Consider the following 20,364-nt stretch of genomic DNA (forward strand, 5'->3'; position numbering starts at 1 on the left):
CAACTTGGAAAATATGCATGCTGTTTTCACCATCAATGTTTGATACTGACAACAGCATTTGCTTACATGTGAGTTTTGAAATGTCTTCATTCAGAAGATTAAATATCTGCTTGAACATATCTATGAAGGAAATAGTCACGGCCCCTTTAAGAGGCGAGGCTCGACTCGTCAACTCTATGAATGTGTGTGTGTGTGTGTGTGTGTGTGTGTGTGTGTGTGTGTGTGTGTGTAAAACATCATATCAGGCGATCAAATAACCTGTTCAATAAACTGTTTAAAACATGCATTCACCCGAGCAATACTGATATTGTATAAGGCTTTCGGTCTTTATTAACGTCTTCAGTCTTTATTTTTTTAGTGGCGGAAACGTACTTCCATACTGTGTCACTCAAAACCTCAAGAGGAAGATTCCAAAATCTATATGTAAATCTTCAATGCGTTCTTGTGATCGAATCTTGTCGAATCGCTGGAATGTTTTATTTAAAAGGGTTGAGAAACACATGTGAATGATGTTTTATTTAAAAATTGAGCTAATAGAACAGGGATAAAGGTATGTTGAAAGATGCAGTACAACCTAACGTAATCCGTATCATGTCTCTTGTAGTCACTCAATGATTGTTTGAAGCACAGAAAGACGTCAATAAAACAAATTGTAAAAAAGTCACATTTACCATCCCATTTACCTCAAAAGCCCTTCAGTGTCCAAAAACTTGTTAGTTAGCTACAAAGATGAACTTGGAGAGGAGCGTTTTGCTACATGTATAGTACTGTAGGCTATTGCATAGGCTATCCATTGTATTTGTATTTAACATGTGCGTCAGTATTGTTTTATGACAGCATTTAAATGTTTATATAACCTAAAAAAGAGTAGAAGCATAATTATGTCATAAAAAATGTATTATAATGTTACTATAAAAACTTCTTTATGGGTAATTTATATGTAAGTAGCATACACATTTATTCATTTTAACCTTAAATAATATAATGATGTACCAGCTGTGGTACCCTGTATAGTTTAATGCTTTCTTTGAGGAAATTTGCCATGTATTTTACCTTATATGCCCCAAATCAATCAATATTGAATTGAAGGTAATCAAATTAAAATCAAATTGCAATTGCAAAATTGTCCAGCCCTAGTGTCAATCTTTTTTTTTTTTTTTTTCAGATGCTGTTTTTTCCATTTAATTTCTTGTCATAGTGCACCAAAATGCTTTGTTTACATGTTAAAGTCACAAAAATGTTAAGCTCTTGTGAGTTTGCAGGTCTGACTATAGCTGTGCTTACTGAGACACACTGCTTATTAGCTGTCAGTTAATAGGTTGATGAGTAACATAATGCTCAGTGATTGTGAATCCTTTTCCTATTAAAGTTCATGTAAGAATTAGATTTCTCTTACTCTTCAGTCAAGTACGATTGCTTTTCAGTCCCTCTCAGTCATCAATGGTTGGTGGCTGTGGGAAGAATCATCACACAAAGAGAGTCATGTCACAAATCTTTCATCTTTATTGAGCAGTTCACACAATTTATACTTTCCATAAAAAGTCCAACACCCCATCCTGGATGTTGCCCTCTCTTAGTCTGAAATTACAAATTAGCAACATAACCTTGAGCAAAGAAAAACAGGAACAAGGTGGCTAGAAAGAAGAGGAAAAGAAGCAGATATTTCCACACTTGAAAACAACTTCTTATAAGGCAGTAGGGCTGTGTATTGCCAAGAATCTGGCGATACAATACGTATCACGATACAGGGGTTACAATACGATATATTGCGATACTGTAAGAAAGGCGATATATTGCGATATTTCTTGTTTTTTTTAGAAAAAGGATGTAATTTTAGAAAAAATGGTCATAAAGAACACACCGCCATATGCATAAAACCTTACAAACAACTTTATTTTATTTAATCAATACAGTATAATTTGCATTTATATCACAATCACTATTTTGTGCAATCTAAGGGAAAATAGTAAAGTGACTGCAGGATTCTTTAGGTGTATATGTTTTAAAGGTTCACAGTATAGCAGTTTTTAATTTCTAAACTATTTAACAACTAGTGCATAGTCCATTTCATGACTGAATGTCTGTGTATAAAGTGCCATTTAAATAAATGTGCTAATAAATGTGCATTTAAATAAAAGTGCTGAACAGAGCTGGTGCAAACATATCCACATCGCTATGATCAGATGCTTTCTTTATGCTGTCACCGCTGTCATTTTTGTTGTGTGTTTATTTCTGAGAGGAAAACGTGCAGTACATAACGTTACTACATATTCTATCTATATGTCTCTCTCAGCAGTGTGGATTGCGTCAGGATGTTAAGTGAGCTCTCAGGTTCAATTTTAACATGGCATATTTTGCAAACAACTGACTCTTGTCAATCTTCTTAGTGGGTTCTTTATAGTTGAAACCAGGGCCGGCGCCAGGACTGTCTATTTAAATGTCTGAAACTTCAAATAAACATTATGTGGTTGAAAACACTGAATAGTTGTAAAATTTGAAAAGCACAGAGTGCGTCCATCTCTGGCTCAGTGCCAGCAGCGCAAAAGCAGGTTTGAATTTAGCAGTGACGCACTGAAAGATTAATCACACCGGTGTGATCGTACGCGTTAAAGGATAAAATTGGGAGTGAATGGGGGAAAAATTGAGGGGGAAACTGAGGGGGCACAAATCAGATCTGAGGGGGCAATGCTCCCTTTTGCCCCTTTGTGGCGCCGGGCCTGGTTGAAAGCAAAATGAGTCCACACTTCAGTTTTATATGCAGCGGGAGCGGAATAATTCTATCGTCTTGTGAGCTGGGTAGTGTTGTCAAAAGTACCGATACTTCGGTACCAAGTCGGTACTGAAATTTTAAAAATGTGACGATACCCGCATTTCTGTAGTACCGGTAGTACCGAGAATCCGGGTGTATTCGGTACCCACTGATTGGGCTGTGGCAGTATTTACGTGAATATGACATGACTGAAGCACAAAGCTGTTTACAAAAGAAATAATAATAGGTAACCGTTAGCAATTAAATGTGACTTCGTAGCCATGGAAACATTTTGGTTCATGCCGAACGAGAGGTAGGCTACGTGAGTCCATGCTTTGTATTCTGTTTTGCGAATCACGATCTGGTCACCAGATTATCAGCGAATTTAACAATATTCCATTAGTTATTCCACTGAACATGAAATCTTTGTTTATTTTCCCAAATCTTCACTCACGCAGGGGATTATAAACGTTTCTTTCGTTCGCATTTAGGCCTATTAGGCTATTCGCATTATTTACTGTGGTAAAGTAGAAAAAACACCGTAGGACAGAAACCTTTTTGCTTGCACGTCAATTTCTATTTAACACATTTGTGCTCGTTATTAGACTTTATAAGGCACGTCAAGTTTATTTATATAGCGCATTTCACACACGCAGGTGATTTTTACTTTCGTTTTCTCTGACAGCGCTAAATCAGACATAGTCTGAATGTCTGAAGATAAAACTCGCTCTTCAGACCTTTTACAACAAGTGTCAGTTGCTTGTAGCATCAGGAGATAACTAAGATATTATTAAAGAGAAATGTTCTCTTTCCTGCTCGTGTCCCTCATCCCTCTCAAAGCGCAGAGGAATAGGCTATATCAAAGACTATATATAGTAATAACGGGACTTTGGCTATATGACGCGTCTTTGTGTGGAAATAAAAAACAAATGTTTTTTGAAATAATATTTAACTTTCTTATTATTTAGTTTACCATTATTTGCCGATATTTATTTCATAGTTTTACAGGCTGTAGTGTGTTGTTTCTCTGAGGAATAGCTAAAATGAACACGCACGTCTGTCACCCCCATTGAAAAAATGAGCATATGCTGGTAAGGTAGGTTTTGAAGCTGGTATGCTGGTTTGAGCTGGTTTATGCTGGTCCAGGACCAGCTTAGGACCAGCATGGACCAGCATGGACCAGCAATTGACCAGCATAAACCAGCTCAAACCAGCATACCAGCTTCAAAACCTACCTTACCAGCTGTTTTTTTCAACAGTACAAAATGGATGTTTGAGCATTTATTTATTATTTTTTTTATTTCAAAATGTATTTCATTGAGGTAGCCTATATATACACACACAAACATAAACACACACTCCAAATCATATTTAATGTTTTTAAAATAGGCTATATAAAATAGTAAAATAGTTCCAACAGATTTTGCTGTGGTACCGAAATTGGTACCGAGAACTGTAAAATTTTCATGGTATCGGTACCGACTACTGGAATTTTGGCACCGTGACAACACTAGAGCTGGGTTTGCTAATGCTAACGCTATTGATGCACCTCGCGCTTCTCCGGCTACGTGTCAGTTTACATTCTGAGATAACGCTGACATCTAGCGGTTGGGTTTTATACAGTATGTGATTTAAACCGAACACAAACCCACGAATCTTGGATGTAAATAAATAAATAAATATTGATATTTTCTTACACCCATTTAAGGCAGTTATGGAAAAATACAAAAGAGGCTATGTGACATTACTTCACTCATAAGGAAGTGAATGGTGACTTATATTACATTCAGGAAAAGAATAAAAGGGCTGTAGGAGGCCTCTAAATCTCACAGTTCATTTTAAGGTCATATTTTTCACAGACAGGAACTTTAGCGACAGGATTTTCTTTTGTGTCTCTATTTAAAAAAAAAAAAAAAATTCCCTCCTTTTCTTTTTCCTCACAGAGCCACAAAATATTACAGAGACAGCAGAGAAACACAGAGAAGAGCAAGGTACGATTTTAAGTCATATTCTCATTAAGGCTAGTTCACACTGCACCATCAGATTTCGACCAACACCAATAGACATGAACACCAGGTTTTGTCAGATAAGTCTTTTCCCTGTTGGCATCTGTTAGTGTTGGACTGTGTTTATTTTGACCTACAGATCTGGTGATTGTTCAGCATTGGACTTTACAGTGTGTACTAGTCTTTTTAAAGGGTTTCAGAAGTGATTTAAACAGGTTGGATGTATTTTGAATTTGGACACTAGCCCAGGGGCCTAATGTATAGAAAATCTGTATTTTATCCTAACTGTCTGTGTACACACAAAACTTATTCTCTTGATAAATCAGAGTCAGTGTAAGATTATTTATGACTTTTTAAATTTAAACACTGCCATGCAGTGGTTGGACAGGTCAGGGTGGGATCATTATTAATATTAGAACGGAGGTTAACTGTGAGAGGTGATGTACTGTATCACCAGAACTAACCAGGCAGCACCTCTCACCCTTTTCAACAGCCACATACTCCAGTCAACCACCGGATGTTACTGCCAATCACCATGACAGTATACCTTAAATACAAGAACTAGAGCATTCACTGCCAGATGTTCCTCAAACCCCATCCTCTGTACTGAGTTTACACATTAGGCATTATAATATATATATATATATATATATGCCTGGATGACAGTTCAATGCTTAAGGGCATTCCCTTCCATGAGTGTAATATATTTATCAAAATGTAGTGAATTAAATGGAAGATCTGAGACCTCTAAGCTGTAATAATTTCAACAGTCATTTAATTTAATTACAATATGTTGAATGAATTCTGATCAGATCACGCTGATGTGAAAGCTTTGACATGTTTCTTTTTTTAATGAAATATGTTTTTTGCTTTCCCTCATGTTTTATTTATTTATACCTAACAGAGGATTTGATTCTGAAAAAATTCTTGGGAACTCACAAAACATACATGAAGAATAAAGCAAAGCGTATTTTTGAAGGCAAGAAAGAAAATGAAGCAGATCTTATGGCTGTTTACACAGAACTGTTCATCACAGAGGGAGATATGAAAGATGTCAATCAGGAACATGAGATTCTGAAGATTGATGATGCTTTCAAGAAAAAAAAAACACAGGACAAACCAATCAAATGCAATGATATATTTACTGAGCTGAGGAAAAACAATGAGGAAAAGATTGTGCTGACCAAAGGAGTTGCTGGCATCGGAAAAACTGTCTCTGTGCACAAGTTCATCCTGGACTGGGCAGAAGAAACAGCCAATCAGGATATACACTGTGTGTTCCTGCTTCCATTCCGAGAGATTAACAGCATTAAAGACAGAGAAGTCAATCTCCATGAGTTTCTGCTGAAATTTTATCCTCAATTGAAGGACCTGGAAAAATCAACGTTATATAAGGAATGTAAACTTGCATTTATATTTGATGGACTTGATGAGAGTCGCCTGGATTTGAAGTTTCAATGTGGATCATTGAACAATGTTGAGGAAAGATCATCTGCAGATGTGCTGTTCACAAGTCTGGTCAAAGGGAAGCTGCTTCCATCAGCTCTCGTCTGGGTGACCTCACGACCAGCAGCAGCCAATCAGATCCCTCCTGAGTATGTGGGTTTGTTCACAGAGGTGCAAGGATTCACTGACCAACAGAAGGAGGAGTACTTCAGAAAGAGAATCACAGATGAGACTCAGGCCTCCAGAATCATCTCACACATTAAGACGTCTCGTAGTCTCTACATCATGTGCCACATTCCTGTGTTCTGCTGGATCATGGCCACAGTACTTCAGAATAATCTCATCAAGAACAATACTGAGAACATCCGCACAACACTCACTGAAATGTATATTCACTTCCTGCTGATACAGATGAACATGAAGAGCCAGAAATATGATGGAAATTCAGAAAGACAACGAAAAAAGCTCTTGCATTCAAATAGAGAAATGATTTTGAAGTTGGCCAAGCTAGCGTTTGAACAGTTGAAGAAGGAAAACATTGTGTTCTCTGAGGAAGATCTGGAAGCATGTGGTATTGATGTGAGTGAAGACACCGAGTTCACAGGAATGATCGCTGAGATTTTTAAGCAGGAAGATGGACTTCATGAAGAAAAGGTCTTCTGCTTTGTGCATCTGAGTGTTCAAGAGTTCCTCGCTGCAGTGTATGTGTTCCTCTGTTACCTGAACAAGAAAATGGAGGAGCTTCAGTTTTTTTTTGATGAACCTAAAGAAAACATCACATTGCAGGAGCTACTAGAGAAGGCTGTTGATAAAGCCATGGAGAGTGAGAAAGGACATCTGGACCTGTTCCTGCGGTTTCTGATGGGAAATTCACTGGGATCCAGTCAAAACCTGCTCAAAGGCCTGATCACACACCCTGAAGACACCACAGAGAGCACCCAAAAAACAACTACATACATTAAACAAGTACAAAACAAGGAGATCTCAGATGAAGCTTCAGTCAACCTATTTTACTGCTTACTTGAGCTCAAGGATCATTCATTATATGAGGAAATCCAGAGATACCTCAGTTCAGATGAACATCCAGGGGAAAAACTCTCATCTTCAATGTGCACAGTGCTGACCTACATACTTCTGATGTCAGAGAAGGTGCTGGATGAGTTCAACCCAAAGAGGTTCACGTCATCTTCAAACTACAAGAGACTCGTTCCAGCTGTGAGATGCTGCAGAAAAGCCCTGTGAGTTATTTCACTGATTGCTGTTTGATTAAAGGTTTTAGTATATCACTAAACAACTAAATGTAAAAATACTGAATAATGAAATATATGTCTGTCCTGATTATTGGAAAACACTGAACATCAGAAAATAACCTGGTTAAACTTTGTTTTGGCAGATTTGATGGCTGTGGTCTTGATGAAACATGCTGTGAAACTGTATCTTCAGTTCTTCAATCATCAAACTCCAATCTGAGTGAGTTGGACCTGAGCTACAATCACCTGAAGAATTCAGGAGTGAAGCTGCTTTCTGATGGACTAAAGAGTTTAAACTGTAAACTGAACAGACTGAGGTTTGACATTTACATTCACTCATTTTCTACGTTCAAATATGTGGACAAATAACTGCTTTCATAACTATTACTAGCACATATTTTCTAGCACATATTTTCATGTCTATACTGTTGTATGAATATATCAGTGGTGTTTTCTCCAAGCACACAAAGGCAGACAACCTGATTTCAGTTTTCACAAAAAGAACATGCATGAATGAGAAAATAAAGTGTGAGATGTGCTTGATGTTAAACAGAGTTGCACAATAAGCCACAGAAAAGATCTCAATGCATTACTTGCGCTGACGGACACACACCTGAAGTGCATGCACAGAAAGACTCTTGCCTCAGACAGCATGCAATTTAGTTCTCTTTAGTGTTGTATTGTGCTTAAATGGTTAGATACACAGAATTATTTCAGAATATCTGTCTTGAGGAATATTTATGTAAACGTAGTCGGTTATGTTAATGCAAAGAGTTTGGTGGAAAAACTAATGTGTAACTGTAATGATTGTGAAATTCTGAAACGAGGGAGAGCTGGGTGAGATTTATTAAAAATAAGAGTTAAAATAAAACAAAAATGCCAGGAAACACAACAAGCGAAACTGAACAACAGGAGCAGAACTGAGAACACCAACAGAAACACCTATACAAGGACATGACCTCACCAAGAACACAGGAAACACTGGGTTTTAAATACACAAAGGTTAACAGGCGGACAAAACAACCCTGGAAACAATCAGGAAACTATTCGACAAGAAAAACTACGAAAGGACTGCAAATGAAACAGGAAACAGGAACAAAACAGGGCAGAATGTTACAAAAGTCCAAATAACAAAAGCCCATGCTACACAAAACTGGGAATGCATAACAGTAACATTATATTAGATCCATGCATTAGGTCTTAATATAATTGTTACGGAACACTGACTCACAACAACATAGAAATGAATATGAGAGTTTATTGATTGTGGCAGGCAATGCAAACAGGCAGGTGAATATGACAGTCAAAGCAGGAATGCAATAGTGAATGACAATACTGACAGTTCTTTGTTTTGTAGCTGTTTGGAGGAGGTCGTGGATATAAGCAGCTGATCACACACTTTGGTGAGTATGGTGGAGCATGGAAGGAGTCCTGGAACAGGAGACGCTGGAGACACAGCTAGACTGCGGATGGTATCCTGATGACAGACTGGCGGTTACACCTAGGAGCTTGAAGAAAGCCTTCCATACCTGGGAGATGAACTGTGGGCCTCTGTCCAACACTATATCCTCTGGGATACCGTAGTATCGAAATACATGATTGAAGAGGAGTTCCGCTGTTGTCATGGCAGTAGGTAAACCCTTCAGAGGAATCAAACGACAGGATTTAGAGAATCAGTCAACAATGACTAGGATACATGTGTTACCTTCCGATGGAAGTAGGCCGGTGACGAAGTCTACTCCTAGGTGTGACCAAGGGCGCTGAGGTATGGGCAAGAGAAGAAGTTTGCCAGATGGAAGATGGCATGGGCTCTTGGAGATGGCACAGTTGGGGTATCCCTGGACGAACCTTCTCACTTCCCTGGCCATGTTGGGCCACCAGAAGCGATCTTGCAAATTGTGAAATTGAACCGTGTGAAGAATAAAGCCCATCTTGCCTGTCTGGGATTGAGACGTTTAGCATCACGGAGATACTGGACATTCTTGTGGTCGGTGAGAATGGTGAACTTCTCCTTGGCTCCCTCCCTCTAGCCAATGTCTCCACTCCTCAAATGCAAGCTTGATGGCCAGTAACTCTGTTTCTGATATCATAATTCATTTCAGCCGGAGAGAGCTTCTTTGAAAAGAAAGCGCATGGATAGAGTCGTGCTGGATTTCCCTGCTGCTGAGAAAGCACCGCTCCTACCCCAATGGTGGATGCATCAACCTCAACGATGAAGGGCTCATTGGGGTCAGGATGGATGAGGAGCGGTGCTTCAGTTAAGGAGTCTTTGAGGCTTTGGAAAGCCCAGCTTATTTCAGAGAAGATTGGTGAGTGGAGCTGAGATGGAGCTGTAGTTTTGAATGTAGTGACGGTAGAAGTTTGAAAATTCCAGGAAATGTTGAAGCTCCTTGATGGTGGAAGGTGTTGGCCAGTTACGTACTCCATGGTTGCTCTGCTAAGTTGTTCCAGGGCGAGGGGAAGAGGATACCAGAACTTGACTGTGATTTTTTTGATTGCTATGTAGTCAATGCAGGGCCACAAGCTTCCATCCTTCTTTGCCACGAAAAAGATCTCAAAGCAGCAGGGGAAGTGGAAGGGCAGATGTAACCCTGTTGGAGAGTCTCTTCTATGTACTCCTCTGTGGCCTTCTGTTCAGGGAGAGATAGAGGATAAATTTTACCGTGGGGCACTGGCTCATTTGGAAGGAGGTTGATGGCACAGTCCCATGGCTGATGTGGAGGCAATGACGACACCTTTTGGGGCAGAATACGTCACTGAAGGGGGCATAGCAGGTTCTGTGATTGCTGTTCCACCAGACTCTCAATGGATGTGGTATTGACTGATAGACATGTCACTGGATGAGGAAGACTTGGGAAGCACTTGGGAAAACAGTTATCGCCTCATTTCAGGACTTCGCCGATGAGATAACGGGTTCGTGTTGCACTAGCCACGGGCGCCCTAATATTATACAACCAGTGGAATTCTCCAGATACAGGAAGACGATGGATTTGGTGTGAAATAGTCCAATTTGCAACTGGATGGGTCCTACAGCATATCTCTTGTTTAAGGGTTTGCCGATGATCGACTGGACCTGGTTATGAGTCTCAATGGGCCTCTTCTTGAGGTTTAAATTTTTCGGTCTGTCCCAGAGTCGAGGGCATATCCTCCTGCCTCCAAGGGAGACATTGGAGGCAGGAGGAAAATCTTAGTGAGTGGCTTGGTATTAACTGACACTGAATGGTTGACACTCACCATAGGTTGTGGTGGACGAATGGGACAGGCTGTGATAACATGTCCACCAGAACCGCAATATAGACAAAGACCCTGGGTCAGCCTCCTCTGCCACTCAGACACAGTCAAACGAGTGTTATCTAATTGCATCGCTTCTGGTTCTGTAGAGCTGGTACTCTCTGGCTGATGCAGACATGGTGGAGAAGGCTAGCCCTTGTCTTCCAGGCAGGGCTGCATATACAACAATCGGTGCAGATGGAGAGATGGACGAATTGTTCTAGCCTGATGCCGTCATCATATGCAGCCAGATGCAGTCGCAACTGAGGATTTAACCCTTGATGATAAGTGGTGATGAGAGTGCGCTCGTTCCAACCACTGGCCGCTGCTAGGGTTCTGAACTGTAGTGCATATTTAAAAACAGAAAGACAGTATAATTCCTCACCAACAGATTAATTTCTGTCACTTTGATTCCAGGTAGTTTGAGCCCAGTGAAGCACTATTCCTCTCAGCAGGGTGATGATGAAGGTGATTTTGGCTCTCTCTGTGGTGAAATGGTGCGACTGCATCTCCAGGGCCAGCGAACACTGAAGGAGGAATCCGTCACAGTCCTCCGCTGAGCCAGAGTAGGGTGCTGGTTTGTCCACAGGACTGGATACCACTGACGGTGATGGAGTGACGGTGACGGGTTATGCGGAAGTGGTGCCCGAGAGTGCTTGCTTGAGAGCATCCACAACCTCCTGGAATGGATCCAGTGCACTCATATTCAAATGGTAAGTTGGTCTGATCTTCTGTTATGGAACACAGACTCACAAGAACATAGAAATGAATATGAGAGTTTATTGATCTTGGCAGGCAATGCAAACAGACAGGTAAGTATGATACACACTTCGGTAAGTATGGTGGAGCATGTAAGGAGTCCGGGAAAAGGAGACGCTGGAGACACAGACGAATTTCATAAAAAGACGCTGGAGACAAGGAGGATCGGGAGAGACGTAGCAACAACGATGCATGGAGGCAAGTAGTGCAGGTAAATGAGTCCTTACTCGAAGTTGAGACCAGGCAAAGTGTCAGTGTGAAGTGTATGCTTAAATGCTGCAGTGATGATGAGGTGATGACGATCAGGTGTGGGTGAATAGTATTCTGGTATTTAAATAGATGGAAAATGAAAAAGTAAAGCACAATTTCATAGTTAATTTCATGTTTCTTTCTTATATTGTATTTGTTCTACTGTTAGTTATTTGCATTTTTTAACTACATTGTGATACTAATCAAAGAATTGGAGGAGAAAATTAATTGTGAATTGCTTTATAATCTTAAAAATCTTTACCCTCTGAATCGTAATCAAATCGTGAGGCAAGTGAAGACTGACCCTTCTGTTGTAAAACTTCGAGTTTCTTTATGCAGTTTTCAAATTACAATTATTTCCAATGAAATAATTCCCAAAGTTCCTGTTTTCATTAAGTGATTCTTCTGAACAGTTTGTTCAATGAACTGTTTCATGTCATGATAACAATTTATAAACATGTTCCGTTTCCCTGTGCATTTGATTATTACAGTAGCTTTATTTTCATTCCATCAGTCAAATGCAGATTTGCAGCAGTGTTGAGCACATGTACAGATGAATTATAAACTTGGCCCTCAAGAGTAACATTACATTTTAATGGCTAAAGTCTCATTACACTGAATTAAGCACAAACATTATAAACAGATTATAAACCCTTCCTGATAAACACATTGATATCACTGATTGTTTTGTTCTCTACACAGGCTATGTGGGTGTAATCTCACTGCTCAATCCTGTGACCATTTGTCATCAGCTCTACAATCCTCAAACTCTGTCCTGAAAGAGCTGGACCTGAGTAACAATGACCTGCAGGATTCTGGAGTGAGGCTGCTTTCTGATGGACTGAAGAGTTCAAACTGTCAGCTGCAAATACTGAGGTATTTAAAGGTGCCATTGAACGTTTTTTTTACAAGATGTAATATTGTAATAATGTAATAAAAGTCTAAGGTGTCCCCTGAATGTGTCTGTGAAGTTGCAGCTCAAAATACCCCATAGATTTTTCTTAAGTAATTTTTTTAACTGCTTATTTTGGGGCATAATTAGAAATGCGCCGATTCAGGGCTGCTGCCCCTTTAATTGCTCGCACTCTCCGCCCCCCCAGAGCTCTCGACTCTATCATTGCATAAACAAAGTTTACACAGCTAATATAACCCTCAAAATGGATCTTTACAAAGTGTTCATCATGCAGCATGTCTAATCGCGTAAGTACAGTGTTTATTTGGATGTTTACATTTGATTCTGAATGAGTTTGATAGTGCTTCATGGCTAACGGCTAATACTACACTGTTGGAGAGATTTATAAAGAATGAAGTTGTGTTTATGCATTATACAGACTGCAAGTGTTTAAAAAATGAAAATAGTGACGGCTCTTGTCTCCGTGAATACAGTAATAAACGATGGGAACTTTAACCACATTTAACAATACATTAGCAACATGCTAACGAAACATTTAGAAAGACAATTTACAAATATCACTAAAAATATCATGATATCATGGATCAAGTCAGTTATTATTGCTCCATCTGCCATTTTTCACTATTGTTCTTGCTTGCTTACCTAGTCTGATGATTCAGTTGTGCACAGATCCAGACGTTAGTACTGGCTGCCCTTGTGTAATCCCTTGATCATGGGCTGGCATATGCAAATATTGGGGGTATACATATTAATGATCCCGACTAACAGTCGGTGTTATGTTGAGATTCGCCTGTTCTTCGGAGGTCTTTTAAACAAATGAGATTTACACAAGAAGGAGGAAACAATGGAGTTTGAGACTCACTGTATATCATTTCCATATACTGAACTCTTGTTATTCAACTATGCCGAGGTAAATTCAATTTTCAATTCGATGGCACCTTTAAGAACATATAAGAGATCATTTACAGGTCTTAGTGTTTGTATATGATCTGACTGTTGATGTGTTTATTCTGCTCTCTTTCAGCCTTACTCACTGTAGACTCACTGTTCAGGCTTGTGAGAGTTTTTCATCAGTTCTACAATCCTCAAACTGTGTCCTGAGAGAACTGGACCTGAGTAACAATGAACTGCGTGATTCTGGAGTGAAGCTTCTTTCTGATGGCCTGAAGAGAAACTGTAAGCTGGAGATTTTGAGGTAAATGGTTTTCCTTAAAATAATTAACAAAATGCTACCATAATACTACAATTTTCTCAATCGATTTAACATATTTGTCTAAACTCAGTTCTCCAAACAGTTAACACAGTGATCTGAACACTTTGTAATGAGTGAAATGTGAAGGCCAAGTATGATAACCATACTTTAAATTTGTCCTCTGCATTTTAACCCATCCAATTTAGTGCACATATGTTAGGAGCAGTGAGTAGTGAACACACACACACACACACACACACTGCAAACCAGGCACAAGCGCCCAAGGCCCCTGCCTTTTTTCAAAATTAATTAAGTGCCTCTCTTAAACAAATATCAATGATAATATTGTGGTCAATAAATCAAAATGCTTTTGATTCTAATTAACATGACAATGTGCACAAAACTAAACTATGTGTGTTTGTAGGTTGTCTGGGTGTATGGTGACAGAGGAAGGCTGTGGTTATGTGTCTTCAGCTCTGAGTTCAAACCCCTCACACCTGAGAGAGCTGGATCTGAGCTACAATCACCCAGGAGAACCAGGAGTGCAGCTGCTCTTTGATACACTCAACCATCCAAACTACAGACTGGACAAACTGAAGTATGTTAAGCATGAAGAGTGAATGACTTATATGTTAATTAGATTTCAGTAAGTTGTGGAAGTGCACTACAACATAGATGTAATGTAATAATTGTAATGATAATACATAAAAATAAATTAGAGAATTGCATGGCAGTAAAGGAGCACAGTAAAATCCTCAGTGTTAAATTATTACTTGCTCTGTGTCTATATGAGTCCAATCAACAGAGAGTAAAACTAATAAGCTAATAAGACGATTAAATGATTAAGTGATGATTGAGCATTAGTGATGAACTGCTGCTGTTCACTTAGATTCAATGTGAAATCTGTTTCATATGGCATCGAAACAATGTTTACAGAGGTTGACTGTCAGTCCAAATCCGATTTTTTTTTTTTTTGCATACTCAGTTGAATCCAGTATCCAAGATCCAAATCTAACTGTTGGATATAGTTGTATAGTGTTTATGGAGTTAAATTTGTCGATTTTAAATAACTAAAACTTTCAAAAAGGACAATAACAACTGCTATTGTTCACCAGCTTCGCCACCATAAGGAGACCACCCTAAGGTTTTGGGTTTGATTCTCATTACCAGCAGGAAATGAGGTACCCTTAAGCTAGGCACCTAACTCCTAATAACTCCCTTGGAGCCACAGCAAAAATGGCTGCCCACTGCTCCGAGTGTGGTAACTAAGTTTATAAATTTGGTAACTAGGAAGATTTTAAAATAGCTTTCCCTCTTATTTATAATTAATCTTATTGGATAACCATAAATCATCAACAAGAAAACATCCCTGTTTGTATTCCCCAAAAACATTTCAGTTTATTTTTTTATTTCTTCAATTTACATCTAACACCAGGTTCACACATATGGAGCCACACACATGACATGCAGAAAAAAAAAGTAAATTGTGCGCACGATTTACTAAATTGTTCCCTCAATTTACTAAATCGTGCACATGATTTTTAAATTGAGGAAACGAATTTAAGCGAAATCCATCATCGCTTCACTTCAGAAGGCCTTTATTAACACCCTGGAGCTATATGGATTACTTTTATGATGGATGCACTTTTTTGGGCTTCAGAATCATGACCGCCATTAACTACCATTATAAAGCGTGGAGGAGCCAGGATAATATAATATAACTCTGATTGTGTTCCTCTGAGAGAAGATAGTCAAATACACCTTGGATGTAATAATGATTATTAATGTCTATTAATAGAATACATACAAATGTTTTTGAGTTTGGGGAAACTACACGCTTTTATTACATTAGAAAAAGAAGACTTCAAAATCTTATTAGCATGATGAATAAATTATATTAACTGGAATAAACTGTATATAGAAAGGAAGCAAAGAATGTGACAGATCGTGGAGCTGTCCATAACTTGGGTCAAGAGCTAGTAAAGTACTCTCACAAACACTCCCGTTAAATTCTCGGAAGCTGACTACACTGCGACATGAATCTCTGATATCGAATCTGCACTTTGTTGTTTATGATGTGAGAATTCACGAGTTTCAGAATTCTATATACAGTTTCAGAATTCAGTCAGAAAAGCGTGCTCATTGAACAAAATTCTTCATTTCAGCAATGACTGATCTGAACACTTCTGATTGGCCATCGCATTCATAAGCTCAATAAGAACACGTCTGACTGGTTATAATGCTCAATGCTACAAAACAAAATCTGATGGAATGCCGCAGTAGGATGGTTCGAATGAACATTAAGTTTTGTTGTTTGTTTAACCAATATTATCAGTTAAACATATATTCTATTATATAAATATTTTGAAACAATTTCCATGAATTTTATTTTCCTTATTAATTTCCTATTAACTTTCCTATGCTTGGAAATTGCAATTTTAAAATTCCATAACTTTTTCAGTTTTCTCATGACCGTATGAACCCTATAGAATATTACTAGTATGTTTAAAGCATGTTCCCTTTCGAAGGGAACTCAACTCTGCGTTCATGACGCATTGGGGAATGTCACACGTGACCCAATGTCTGAAAGCCAACTATCCAACAACTCCAATCTCTATTGGCCGGCGACAGCCTATGACGTAATATGGCGTGACCTTGAAGTATAAAAGGAGCGCCTGGAGAAGCAGTCAGTATCTCTTCGTCTTTCGGGTCTGTTCTGTCTGATCGCAACTATGTTGACTCCAGTAAGGGATTCTATAATATGCCTTACAAACGTTTGAGAGAGTGTGTTCATCCATGTCCCAGGTTTATTGATAGTTGATACACACATTTCTGGTGTTTTCAGTCTGGAGAGGAGCGTGCATAGACAGTGCTTGAGGGTGCTGTCTGTGTGTTTGTCTGTTGTTTACTGTGAGCGTCTCCTTATCGGGACGCTCTGTGCTCGTTCGGCACTCTTCTCAAGGGAAGAGGTGTCCGCATCTGTGCCTGGTGAAAACGGTGGCTGCAATCATTGGGCTCGCAGGTGAGTTCGTTGGGAAGTTTGAGAGAGTTGTATTCTCTCTCGGCTTCCCCGGGTCTGACGAGGATGAGTTGTTGGATGACGATGACATCCGTGTTTGATGTCATCGCCTCCGGCAGCGAGCGCTCCTCTGGCTGTTTTGTATGTGGAGCTGCTGGTGTTTTTGGGTTGCGCTTTTCAGCGGGCTGCAGCTGCCGTGAGAGCGCGTTAAGAAAGGGGCCGCGGGCGACGGCTCGACGAGCGGTTCCTTTCTGTCCATAAATGCTGCAGCTCCCATAAACTTTCCATTCTCTCTTGATCTCCACGTTTGAGATCGGGAGGGCATGGAAAACCCCCTAGCCGTTCAGATTTGTATCTGAGTCCAGACAGACTGGAGGAGGAAGAGGCGGGAGTGAGATGGGTGATCGATTGTAAACACCATTGCGTCTGTAATCGATCCCCCAGCTATTTAAAGGGCGATTTATATCTACCCTCTCCTCTTCTTCTTTCACCTCCTATGTATATATATATCCTATGTGTGTATATATAATATATATAAATTTTATATATATATATATATATATATATATATATATGTATATGTGTGTGTGTATTATATATATATATGTGTGTGTGTATTATATATGTATTTATATGCATGTATATATATTTTATATCATGCTCAGATACTTCTTATGGTCAGACTGATGGCTGGGCCTATAGTGATTATTTCTGTCAGCACGCTTTTTCGGTGTGATAGTTATAGAGGATCTTTTAGGCTTAAAAGAACCCTAGATTCTATCCTTTTTTGTGTAAAAAATGAGTATTAGGAGTCTTCGGTCTAAGAGCCGCAGGAAGATGAGATGGGTCTATATTTTATGTTTTTAAAATGAGACCTTGTTTTCCTGTATAGTTTTTCTGAGCATGTAGTTAATATCAGGAGGCTGGTGCATCTTGAGCTGAGGCTCTGAGACAGGACCAGAGGTCCAGTATGGCCGCTCGGGCGCCTCCTCCTTTCAGAGCAAGGCGCAGAGACGGCTGGACTCGAGGAGGAAGAAGCAGGTTTTAGAGGAGGTGATCGATCACATACACCAGCAGCGTCTGTAATTGATTCCCTCTTGTTGCAAGGGCGACTTTGCATTTGCCCTCGCCCCTTCTTCCTCCGCCTCCTGAGTTTTTGGTTTCATTTTACATGCTCAGGTGCTTCTTTAACACTCTGAGGTCTGAGGGTATCGCCGGCGATACCACCGTGGTTTTTTTCTTATCAGTGTGAAAGAGACTCAAAATACTCCGTCAATGTTGCACATACAATTAAGAGTTATACACCATTTTAATCTGTGGAATATCTTCTTTCATTTGTGTACACTCAGAGTAAAAACAAAATGTTGTGCTTTTTGTAAAATAAAGAAAACTAACATGATGTGTGATCTCTCGTCTCCCTCTGAACGAACTCCAATCTGATAGTTCTTAGAAAATGAACTGTAACTTAGTGAATACTAATGACAAAAAAATTACACTTATGTCTAAAAAAACGTTAAGATGTCAGGTTTGAAAACATGTAAGTCAAATCGAAAACAAACCTTCTGTGTTTATGTAATCTGTATGAAAAGAGAGCCATGTCAGAAGTCTGTGATTCAGCTCATTATCCGCTAATGCGACCACGCCCACGGAGCCAGCGCTATTCAGACGCAAATTCAGTCAATACATGCATTCGTCATCTCAATCGTGTATTTATTGTCTTCAAAAGTGTTTTGAATAGCCATATTTAGCGATCTCTTGCCTCTGTTAGTTCCTTGATTGTCACATGATTTGCCTCTTCTTTTACTGAGGCATTTGTGGACAAAAGAGGCAGAGCGCCCTCCGGCTGCAAGTATGAATTAAAAACAGCATCCAGCGCTCATAATGATGATAATAAATATAGAATAATAAATATTACTCCTCTGTATAGAAAATTGATATAAACATATGAGAATCCATCAATATTTCTCCAAATGTGTATGCTTTTAAGCATATTAAGAAATTATGGTCAATATAAGATTTTAAGAGTCAAAATGTGAAGCTTGAGTCTTAGATCTTTTTAATGATGTATAGTTTGTCAACTGCACATCAACATTTAGGCTCTATAATATAACAAATATAGTAGCCTATATGAAATGCCCTAGAGGTAGGAATGTTCAGACGCGTTGCATCACAGAAATACATTATATTTTAAAGTATATTAAAATAGAAAACCATTATTTGGTTAGAGACTTGAGACTTCTTTTAAAAACATTATAATGGCAATGTGTTCAATCTTTTGACTGGTAGTGTAATTTAACATAGGCCTATACAAAATTTTCTTCATATCATGTGCAATAATACGTGCATGCATGAGATCACAAAAAGCATGTTTTTTTTGTCCTGAGTGGACTTTAATCCTGTTATCAGCATGATCACAGAGGGTTTTTTCACAGCCTACCTGACTGAAAGGCCTCATTAATATGCAAGTAATTTCAGGTCATTATTATTCAATTCTTTTGTCTTCTCAGGTGAGAATCACCCATTATACATGAGGATTCACGCCTCCATGCATACTGTGTTTCTTGACCAAAAGTGTCTTAGAAAATTTAAATCTCTCTATTGTTTTATATGAAGGAGTAGGCAGCATAATTTTTACATAATTCTGAAGCAAAAACTCTAGTCTACAACCTCCAATACCCAGAAGTCTTATGAACACAGATTTAATATACTTTTTTTGGCCTTATTTCAGTGACTTAAGTTTTTTGTTTTTTCAATAACCACGCATAAACATTATTCCTTCAAAAATACAAAAATGTACGTATATGTTCCTCACATATTATTGTAGCCTAGTTTGTGCTGAATACAGTGTAATGACACTTTTGTCATTTATATGTTTATGAACAACTGAAAAAAGCACAAATGTCAGGGCATGTCAAAACTTCTCCAAGCCCCAAATCAGCCTCAGACTCCAGAGGGTTAACAGTCAGGCTGATGGCTGGGCCTTTGATAATATTTTTTCTAAAGGCCGCCTTCTGGCTTGATAGTGAAAAGTGCTTTTAGGCTTAAAAGAACTTTTGATTTCATCCGTCTTCATGCAAGAAAGTAAGGAGGAGAAATCTTCGTTCTGCGAGCCGCAGGAAGATAAGCTGGGTCTATATTTTTATGTTTTTAAAAAGTGTAGACCTTGTTTTTGCTGTATAGCTTTCCTGAGCATGTAGTTAGTAAAGTTAGAAGGGGTTCTTTTGGGCATAATATCTGAGAGGATTTAAAGTGAAGCCCAGGCTTTGCTTGGCCCAGTAGGCCATAGCTAGCGGCTAGGCTAGAGCTAGTTTAGGTGTTTGTCTATTACATCACCCTTATTATTACTATCCCTTAAAGGTTGTATAGTTCCTAGTTCTGGCCTCCTCCTGAGGGAGCTGTTAGGCTGTATGCCCATTTCTCCTCCACTATTATGTAGGTGCTATGGCTGAGGTTAACAGCTAAGGTTATAGGCTGTTATTAGCCTTCCTGGTGCTGTTTTTCCCAGGTGGTA

At 39.0% G+C, this 20,364-nt stretch overlaps 1 protein-coding gene across 3 annotated transcripts in view; it reads left to right on the forward strand.

Moving 5' to 3' along the window:
- LOC125247702 (NACHT, LRR and PYD domains-containing protein 3-like) overlaps positions 1–20,364 on the forward strand; it is a 52,266-nt gene that overhangs the window by 24,724 nt on the left and 7,178 nt on the right. For all 3 annotated transcript variants that reach the window (XM_048159147.1, XM_048159148.1, XM_048159149.1), the window contains 6 exons: positions 4,693–4,740; positions 5,660–7,439; positions 7,595–7,768; positions 12,432–12,605; positions 13,667–13,837; positions 14,259–14,432. In XM_048159147.1, coding sequence (XP_048015104.1) covers positions 4,693–4,740; positions 5,660–7,439; positions 7,595–7,768; positions 12,432–12,605; positions 13,667–13,837; positions 14,259–14,432 — 2,521 coding nt within the window. The remainder of the gene's footprint in view (positions 1–4,692; positions 4,741–5,659; positions 7,440–7,594; positions 7,769–12,431; positions 12,606–13,666; positions 13,838–14,258; positions 14,433–20,364) is intronic.

This window comes from Megalobrama amblycephala, linkage group LG15, assembly GCF_018812025.1.
Source record: "Megalobrama amblycephala isolate DHTTF-2021 linkage group LG15, ASM1881202v1, whole genome shotgun sequence".
Lineage (NCBI taxonomy): Eukaryota > Metazoa > Chordata > Actinopteri > Cypriniformes > Xenocyprididae > Megalobrama > Megalobrama amblycephala.